At 34.4% G+C, this 10,888-nt stretch overlaps 1 protein-coding gene across 1 annotated transcript in view; it reads left to right on the forward strand.

Annotated features, from left to right (window-relative positions):
* Positions 1–8,634: 8,634 nt before the first annotated feature.
* LOC145254748 (uncharacterized) overlaps positions 8,635–10,888 on the forward strand; it is a 96,295-nt gene continuing 94,041 nt past the window's right edge. The window contains exon 1 of the mRNA XM_080113490.1: positions 8,635–8,901. Coding sequence (XP_079969616.1) covers positions 8,865–8,901 — 37 coding nt within the window. The 5' untranslated portion in view covers positions 8,635–8,864. The remainder of the gene's footprint in view (positions 8,902–10,888) is intronic.

A 10,888-nucleotide genomic window follows, 5' to 3' on the forward strand; every position in this document is an offset into this window, starting at 1 on the left:
ACACGTACACGCATTCAGATGAACCCTTCGTCACATACAAACGCAGTATATCCATGCAGTGTATATACACACTCAACAAGACGTATGTTGTATTGTTCGGTATAACATACGTTGATTTAGTAAATATATAACAGTAGTAGTAGTAGTAGTAGTAGTAGTAGTAGTAGTAGTAGTAGTAGTAGTAGTTACTATTTCTCACACATCCCATCATCAGAGATTACTCACTAACAACAACCGGTGTTCCTTGGAGTCTGGATGAAAACAAATCTCCTCAGATTTCCAGTACTCTCTTTCTCTTCCGATACCATTTGCCAATGAGTTTGCATTATCCCAACAGCCATTGCGATTGATTTCTTTGGTTTCTACTGGATAACGATAAAGTTCTCCAAGGTCCCAGGCATCTTCACACTCATCCAGTCGAGGTCTGATTAGTGGCTTCTCTTTCGGTCTTTTCCATCCTCTCTCGATTTTCAGTGTGGTGCCAGTCAATTACAATACTGCATATTTTTACATGGGGGGGGTATTTAAGTTACAATATTACGGTTTCAGTTTTCTTGTTTCCATGTGGTCTTCCACTATCTTTTCGTTTCACTTCTGTTTCCATTTAGCGTTGGTACCTCATGTTTTTACATTCGAGTGTTTTCACAGCGATTATCTGTTGTATAGTCTTAATAATATCTCTGTAATATCGCTTTCTCCTAGTTTTATTTTACTAAGTTCTTTTGTACTGTTCCTAGTGCTCCTATAATTATTTGTATTATATTGATTTTCTTCATGTAAATATCCCTTTCAGTTTTTTTTTACAAGTTCCGCGTATTTGTTTTGTTTTTCTGTCTCTTTAATTCTCACTCTGTGGCTGCTGGGACGGCAAAATCTATAATTTGGCAGTATCTTTATTTCTTGTAAATTATTATGACATTCGGTTTCGTAGCTTGGGTGAGTTTGTCTGTTTGTAGTTCTATGACCTAAACAATTTTGTGGTTTTTGTTTTCCAGTACTGTCCAGTCGTTTGCAGAGCTTCCAATGCACTGTCTACTTCACGCAGTCACGCCTGTTCTTATATTCTTTTGAGAGTTAGTTTGCTGCATTCACTTATTATGTGGTTTATCGTTTTATTTCTTTGTCGACAGAGTTGACATTTATTGTTATTTATTTTATCTAGTTTAGCTTTAATGTGGTTAGTATTAATCGCGTTGTTTTGTGCAGCTGCCAGTTGAGATTCCGTTTCTCTACTCAAGTGTTATTTTTTTTTTAGCCATGTCCAGGTGTCTTCTTTTGTCATTCTTATGGATGATCCACGTAGCTGTTTCTCTTTCCACTTTTCTAGTCTTTTTATTTCTGGTTTCGTCGTGTCCTGTATTGTTCTTCTTTACGATGATCAAACATTATATGTTTTGACTAGTGACCGCCAAATTTATGGAGTGTTTTTTGATTTTCGTAACATAGTCTGCCTTTAAAATTCAATCAAAAATCAGATAATTATCTAATCAAAATAAACTTAATAATTAATAAGTAAAGAATGCACTTTATATGCGTGTAACCTTTTTTTCATATTCGTTTTATAAATATATTTTGGTGAACTTCATACTCCCCTTCTTCATTTGTCCCTTCTTCGACCCCTTAAAGTCCAAGTACACACTCATTTTGTGGTAGGAGGGTGAATGTGTGTAGAGAAACAAAAAAATATATACAGGGTGCCTTCAATATCGAAAATTGAAATACGATATTTGAATGTGGTTAATTTTTTATCTTTTGCGTTTTGAAGTGTGAAATTCATTGAATATGTTATCAATAATTATTATCTTTCAGAGAATGATAAAGAAATTTTTTTTACGAAAACGCTAAAATATGCAAACTTTTAAATCTTTAAATATAAATTTTAAAAAAATAATTTTATAATGTGTAAACTTTCCATGTACCAGTACATAAAGAATGCTTTAAAGAATCGATACTAAAAAATTAAAAAAAAGAAAAACAGGGTGTGAAAATTATAAATATTAATTATATCTACAAGTGTCGTTTTACGTGAGATTTTTTCAAAAATACGGTAGCCCGTTACGATTTACAAAAAGTTGTTATCTCCCTTTTTGAAAATTTACTATAAGTGTGAAGACATGGATTTCCGTAGATGATGGTTGTGACATTCCAACAAGTTGCATCCTCCCAGAGGGTTACCAAAAATGGTCCTTTTAAGGGCCACCAAATTCTAATGAAAGTATTTGTCAACTTGATTTATGCAATAAAGAATCGGGGAACATACAGTATGATCTAGTTTATGGGAAAAGTGTGGCTCATTGGTTATTATTAATTAGAGAATAAGGAAAAATGACTTTAATCATGAAATTAAAAAACTGACTAAAAGTGATATTAAAACTGAGAAATATAATTTTGCTAAAAATGTGTTTGATGTAAAAATAGAAAAAAAAGCAGTTTTTCTTTACTTTTAACAAGTATTAGAAAAACATTTAAAGCTTGATTGATTAATTTTTATGAAGAAAAATATTATAAAGTTAAAAATAAGATAATTTAACATGAATGGCGTTTGTAACTATAATTTAAATCAGTTATTTAAAAAAAAATGTATTTGCTTTCTAGTTACATTAAAAGTCATGGAAATGCTTAAATAAATATTTAAACGCGACTGGGTTTCCATACCTAAAATCCAAGATGGCGGCGGTAGGTTAAATGTACGAGTTCATGATAAAAATGGAATTATTTGAATTTATTAAAATATAACGTAATTATATTCTTATATTTTTGCCTATTCTTATAGCCAATCATAGTAAAATTTATTTAGACATAAAAATTATTTAATTGATTTGAAAACATTTCTGTTTTAATTACATTCTACGAAGACTGGGTTAAACGAGATTTTTGTTTGTTTTTGTTTTGTTTTTTTAATTTCAAACGTAAAATTCTATTAAAGATTAAAGAAAAGTATTATATTATTCTGCTTTTAACATAATAAACTTCGGGGTTTTATCTTTCTGATAAAACCAAAAGTTGTTCAGAAATAACGGATTTTCATAGATTTTGATAAGCTTTAGAAAAAGCAGTTTTTGATCGATTGGCAGTCACTAGCTTTGACTTATGTACTTTTCCAAATTCTTTTTTTTTTTTTTTTTCGTGCCTTCTACCCATTTATCAGTCCTCTTCCCTCTATATTCTACTAACTAATCATATTTCAGGTGTAATACATTGCGTATTGTCAGTTTCTTCGTCTTCTAGTCAAGATGCCTAAGTTCTTCTTTGGTTCAGCCTATGAATGGTTGAGAGTACCTTATTAGCGATACATTCCGGATGTTTATTAGTTTAATTAGATTTCTACTGTATAGTTTTGTTTCTAATAGTTTCTTTGTTCTTCTCAGATACTCTTTTCTCATCCTCTCTTTCATTTATGTAGATTTGATGGTGTTTGTTTCCAGCACTTCCAAATATTTGTATGTCACGTGTTCACTAAGCGTTCTCATCTCCTCTTGATTGGGAACTTCCATGTCCTCTGATATTTCTAGTTTCTCCCTATTTCATCTCCAGTAATGCACATTTTCCCCATATCAAATTCCAGTTCAATGTTTTGGCTGAATATTCTGATTGTGTTTATCAGCTTTTTCGGTTCCTTTATTTTCTTTTTGCAAATAGCTCCAGGCCATCCGTATACATGCGGTGGCTCATTATTATTATTATTATTATTATTATTTACTCACTAGGAATAGTCACACAAGTCATCATCAAAGATTGCTTTTTGAGAACAACTTGTGGTTTCTCTGGAGTCCGAATGACAACAAGTCTCCCCAGACCTCCAGCGTTCTCTACCTCTTTCGATAACCCTTGACAAAAGAAGTAGCGGTATCGCGACAGCTGCTTGCCACTGATTTATCGTTGGCGGCGACCGTTAGTTTTCATTGGAATTTGAGTAGCAATAAGCCTCCTCAATATCCTAGTCCGTTCAGCCAGCGGAGGTTTTTTTTTTTTTTTTTTTTTTACATGGGTGTCACCACTTATCAAGGCCCAGAGGCCACTCGAGGATAAGGGTTAATAGGTATACATTAGTCATTGTGATTTTAGAGTTGTGGCTCGTGCTTTCTTCCTCAGCCTTTCCATCCTCCTTGACCCTTATTATTTGGTGTGGTGCCCGTTCATGGTGGCAGTCACAAAAAAAATTGGGCTTCTACCTTTATAATTATGTTCTCAATTCAATATCACATAACATGGCAATATTCGTATAATCCCAATTAATATCAAGTACTGCTACCATATCTAAAGGGACGTAGTTCCTCAGAGCATTCTTTGTTGCCATCCCAAAATCGAAATAGACTTTGCAATCTAGTGAGAGATCATCTCTCTGTTCTCTATAGTCGCTTACTCACAGAAGAGACGTTGTTAGTCTCTCTCTACTCTATCGTTATTTGCACAAAAAATTCTCACCTGAGCCTTATATATATATGTGTGTGTGTGTGTATATATATGTATATATATGTATATGTATGTATATGTATATATGTATATATATGTATATATACATATATATATCTATATATATATATGTGTATATGTATATATGTATATATGTGTATACATATATATATACATATATATATGTATGTATATATATATGTATATATATATATATATATATATATATATATATATATATATATATATATATATATATATATATATATATATATATATATATATATAGTTTTTAATTCCTTTTCATTCCGCTGGAAATTATTCGGTTACTCTCAGGTAGAGTAACAAAGCGCATATAGGCGCGTGGAAGAAAATATGCAGCAGCCGAAGGACAGCTGGCTAGCGTAAATATTAGCAGCAGCCGTTTAAGCACTATTAAAATTAGCAAGTGTTCAAGTGAGAGAAAATCACTAACTAGCCAAGAGCAAGAGCGAGTTCCACGCACCGGGGAAGATGCACACGTATATACATAGGCGACAAAGCGCTGGCTAACGGTCATCGCGGAATAGCGAGGACAAAAACCTTTTTAAAAACACGCGTGTGTTCGAAAAGACTTTTGCAAGATTATAAGAATACGTTGTCTTGAAGGAATCACGAATAAATGCATTTCATTTGCACTTTAAAAAATGCCGAGTCGGGTTTTTATTTATTTCTAATTTGATTTAATTTGTTCCTTTGCAACAGAGTATTAGACAACGTGTGAGTTTGAGAGGTTTGAAAAGTAACGTACACGGTTCAATTATATAAATGCAACTTTATCTGTGAGTGAGTGAGTTCCTTGTATACTCCGAAACGGCTGCACAGATTTTCTATAAAGTTTACAGAACTTTAGCGTATACGAGGAGCGTGCAATAAGTAATACCCCTGGCCCACTTCCCATAGCAGTAGAGCAACGAAACTTTGCACAGTTATTAGTCTTTCTCTACATAGGAACCACCCAGAGTTATGCATTTCTCTCATCGTTTGGTGCAGCTCTGGAGACCATTTTTGTAGAACACCCCAGGTTAGTCCTCCAACCACGACGTGACTTCAGAAATCAAGGCTACATCATCTGGGAAACGCCTTCCTTTCAAAAACAACTTCATGGCTGGGAAGAGGTGAAAGTCAGAGGGTGCAAGGTCAGGAAAGTAGGGAGGATGGGGTGAAATTCATAACCACATGCCCGTGCTTCTGATCTGGCGACATGCGAGTTGTGGACCGGAGTGTTGTCCTGCAGGAGGAGGATACCTTTGCTGATTTTGCCCCTCCTCTTGATTTTGATAGCTTCCCTTACTTTCCTCAAAAGTGAAGCATAATAGGCTCCTGTAATTGTGATACCCTTTGCCAGGAAATCTGTCATCACTACTCCGTCCTGGTCCCAGAAGGCTGTGAGCATGACCTTGCCAGCGGTGAGCTGCACCCTTGCCTGCTTTGGAGGTTGTGAGTCCAAGTGCTTCCACTGAATTGATTGGGCTTTGGTCTCTAGATCATAGTGATGGACCAAGGTTTCATCCTGTGTAATCAGTCTTTTGAAAGACTGACCCGTCTTCTTGGCACATCTCCAAATTCATCCTCGAGCACTCGACGCATTCTCGCTTCTGGAATAGTGTGAGCAACCTAGGAATCCATCTAGCAGACACCTTATGCATATGCAAATGGTCATGAATGATAGTTTCCACAGCCCCTGTACTAATCTTGACATCTTGGGCTATTTGGCAAATAGTAATGCGCCGATCTTCCAAAGTGGCAGCCTCAACTTGACGGACAGATGCCTCATCAATGGCAGAAGGGGGAGGCGACCAAGTCTGGGAGCTGTTTCCACAGACTTCCGGCAATGCACATGCAAAATTTCAGCTAGATCAGACAACTGGAAGTGGGTCAGGGACATTACTTATTGCACGCCCCTCATAAGTCTGCGAGTGATCTTAGTCAAGTCTTGTCTCAGAATACCCCCGATGATGACCGATAATCGATAATATTATTTTAATTTATCATCGGGAAAACCATTTTCCATGTCGTCGCTTAGCAACAATGATAGAACAACGGGCCGTGAAAATTCTACTGTGGGTAATTTGATAGCGTGGTCTGTAGGTTCAAACTCCGCACGTAAATTTCTTCTTTTTTATTAACGCCAAAGAATTTTATAAGACATGAAAATTTACGTGTTTTTTTGGGGGGGGGAGGGGGTACTTAATCTGTAGATTCAAACCCCGCACGTAAATTTTTTAATGTTTTTTTTTTAACTCAAAATATTATATTTAAGCGTATTTTACGACCAGAAAACACTGGGCGGCCTGCTAGTATATATATATATATATATATATATTCTATAATATAAAGCTGAATGTCTGTATGTGTGTGTGTGTGTGTGTGTGTGTGTGTGTGTGTGTGTGTGTGTGTGTGTGTGTGTGTGTGTGTGTGTGTGTGTGTGTGTGTCTGGTCACGAATAGGCTCCTATATGGTTGACTATTTTAAAAAACTGATTACGTATAATGATAGAAGATGTATCGAGACACAGGAATGGGTATGTTTGATCTGGCAGAACGGTGGTTCATTAAAATTGTGGTGTCTGCGTTCGCGCGTGGTCCACAAAGTATGGAAATAAAAAATTTAAAAATTAAAAAAAAAGTTTACAAGTGTTTTTGTATATAGATGTACATAAGAATAATTTGATAAGTATGTTTCAACTTAATAGGGATGGTACAATAAAATTGTGGGGTCTGCGTTTGCGCCTGGCCTTTATAGAATGGAAATAGGCACAAACTTTAATAAAGACTTTTCATATCTATCTGCGTAAGTATACTTTGATAATTATGTTTCAGTTTGAAGAAATATGGTATAATAAAATTATGGGGTGTTCGTTCGCACCTGACCTCCATGATTTCTGTTTTAAAAATATTTGTTAATGTTTCTATAGATTGATAATATTTAACGAGATAAAATCATCTTAATGCAGAATTTTTCTCACTTTTTTTTCTGATCGTAATCTTTAAACATTACTGAATTTTATTTTCCGCATTATAGTATTTTTGTTTTACGCACTTAAGTAGTATGTCGAAAATAGTAATATATCAAAAAATTACGAAAATTCATCGAGTAGAACAACTTTTATTGTGTTTTCAGTAAAATAAAGTCTTTCGCTGTAGACTAAAAAAGTTAGTCACCGTTAAAATGTAACGTAAATTATGCGTTCCAAGTTATGTTCCCCGTGAGTGAACTCTTCACCATTTACTTTAAAATATCTAAGAAAAATGCATTTTTATCCAGTTTTCTGTAAAAAGTACTTTTAACTATAAATAACTTTCTACTCGATGAATTTTTCATATTTTTGGATATATTACTATTTTCGAGATGACAATTAAGTACGTCATATTGTTTTTGCTTAAAGCAACATATTTAAATAAATTGATCCGTCGACTCTATCTCAATAAGCACTAAAGCGTTCAATCAACAGTAACCCAGGATGATAAGCTCGTCCTGGGACGGGTATCCCAACAGGTACTCGTTGACTTGATTTGATTTGCCTACAGGAGATTAGACACTATGATCAAGCATAGGTTTGAAAAGCTAACACACTAGGATCAGTACATACTTTCTGAGTATTCCCGTCGGTAGAAGTGATTAGCAATAAACTAACCCCTTCTAAAAGAGAAGGCAACGCCTGGGAGGATGGACCTACTAGGACTGTACGGAACAGTAGTCCAACAGCAGCAAAGCAACTGTTGGACTGGTTTGGATTTATGCTTTCAAGACATTATTCTTTTCTCCTTAACGCGTATTTTTATTATTTTATCATTTATTTATTTATTTTTCGCGCATTTGCGTGTGTGTGAGATTTCTGGTTTCTGTTCTTTCCCGACATGTTCGCCTACAGTCTTATCTGTTGATTTGGTCTCGTATCTTCGCAAATCTAGCAACAAGAGAGTGGGAGGGGGAAGAGAGTCAAGTAGAATGAGAGAGAGAGAGGGGGAGGGGGTAAGGGAAAGACAGGGAGAGGGTAGAGGGCTGAGTTAATAAGGAGGTGCGTGGGGTGTCAACGTGCGGAGTGGCGGCTGATTCTGCGTGTTATCCGAAGAAATTCGTTGCCAGAGAGTTCGCGTTTTCTGATTGGTTAACGAATAATACATTTCGCTCAACAGTCATCTTCATTATAAAGCAGGCAGACTCACACACTTGCTTCTCAATTAAGTTAAGCTATTATTTCTCTCTCTATCTCTCTCTATCTCCCCCTCTCTTTTAAAGTCTTGGTTTGATTCTGATCGCAGTCCAAGGACCTCGCTCACTCATTACGCTTCTTGCAGAGCACAATCGTTTTGTTTTTTTGTTTTCGCATTTTAAGCAGAAAAAAGAAAAATTAAGAATCACTAATTTTTTAAAAATTAAATTCAAGCACCGTCACAACTTTGTTCAACATGAAGTATCTTGCGATGGGATTTTGTTTTCTGGCCGGTATGTACAATTTATCAATTACTTTTTATTGTCATTATTTTTCTTCTCCATATATTTATGAGTTTTGTAAAATATTTTTCGGGGATGTTTATAGTTTTACTTTTTTTTTTTTTTTTCCGTCAGAAATACCTGTAGTGATATTATTTTTCAACTTCAAAAACAATTCAACTGAAAAAAATATATAATTACCATTTTTTGACAATGATACAAAAACAAAGATGAAATGAATGCAACAACTGTATAAGTTTAAATTAAAAAATATAATTTATTTTTAGTAGTAGTAGTAGTAGTAGTAGTAGCAGTAGTAGTAGTAGTAGTAGTAGTATAATTATTATAATCTACTTTTTTTAAAAACTTCATAAAAATAGTGAATAATGTGTGTGTGTGTGTGTGTGTGTGTGTGTGTGTGTGTGTGTGTGTGTGTGTGTGTGTGTGTGTGTGTGTGTGTGTGTGTGTGTGCGCGCGTGCGTAACTATAACCGTCCACTCAACTTTGCTTGGAACATGACGTGATGCGTTCAGGTTTGACTGTAATCTGACGTAAGACGCCGATCAATGCGCGGCATAAGAGCAGACGATATTTGGGGAAAATATTGGAAGAAGAAAAAAATCCAAAGTCTACTTTTTTATTTATTTATTTATTTTTTATTTATTTATTTTTTTGTTTTTTGCAAACTTCATAAAAATAGTGAATATACTAATGAATTTCTTTCTCTCTCTTCCCTCCCCTCTCTCTCTCTCTCTCTCTCTCTCTCTCTCTTTCTCTATATATATATATATATATATATATATATATATATATATATATATATATATATATATATATATATGAGCAAGCAGTTAATGAAATATGTTAAAAAACACTTTGAAATGAGTTAAAAACATAAAGTGTTTTTTTAACATATTTCATTAACTGTTTGCTCATATTATAAGCTCTATTTCCTATTTGGTTTTATCGAGCTTTTATATCTAGCTGAGATAATTTTATAAATATTAATTCTTTAATATTTATAATTTACTTTAATTTTACCATCTTGGATCATTTTGGTAAATTCAATTGTATTTTTCATTTTATATATATATATATATATATATATATATATATATATATATATATATATATATATATATATATATATATCCATGTATCTATGTATATATGTATACAGTGACATGTAGAGAACTTTTTCATGGCAAGTGCCCAAGTGAAAAAAAAAAATGGGCTCTCCTATGCCTGTAATATATTCTTCTAAAATGGGTATCTTTAAAACATGAGTAAAAAGGGCAGGTGCTTGGGCACCCCTACCACACCCCTTCTGCACGTCACTGCATGTATGTATGTATGTATGTATGTATGTATGTCACCCATGTGGTACTGGCCAGGCTTATCGTTGCTCAACTTCAGTGATTTGACAAGAACCGGTGTGTCAACGTGATTATGCCGTATATATCGCGCCGGAATACAGAAATATCCAGGTTGGTATCTGGAGGCGCGTTTAATCTACTGAGATAAGATGCACCCTCAGTCTTCGTTAAGATATACATCTAGGAGAAGGAAAACTCGTATGTAAGACCTGAGGTCTACTGTCTGCTCTGTCTTGTGGCAACTATTGCACCGGCTGAGATTAGCAGTTATGGACTAACAAGTGTCATTGGTTTAGCACAAAATCTTCACCACTATAAACGAATCATCTGTGTGTATTTCCGAGCAACTTAAATCGAAATCGACAAGAGTACCCATCATGTATGTATGTATGTATGTATGTATGTATGTGTGTATGTATGTATGTATGTAAATATTATTATTATTATTATTATTATTATTATTATTATTATTATTATTATTATTATTATTATTATTATCATTTGTTCACAAGGAGCTTTCATCGAAGTCTCCGATTGAAAAAACTGTGGTGTTCCTGCGAGCTGGGTGACAACAAATCTCCTCAGATTTCCAGCACTATCAACCTCCTTCAATAACATTTGTA

The sequence above is a fragment of the Euprymna scolopes genome, chromosome 3 (assembly GCF_053919585.1).
Source record: "Euprymna scolopes isolate OS-2025 chromosome 3, ASM5391958v1, whole genome shotgun sequence".
Taxonomy (NCBI): domain Eukaryota; kingdom Metazoa; phylum Mollusca; class Cephalopoda; order Sepiida; family Sepiolidae; genus Euprymna; species Euprymna scolopes.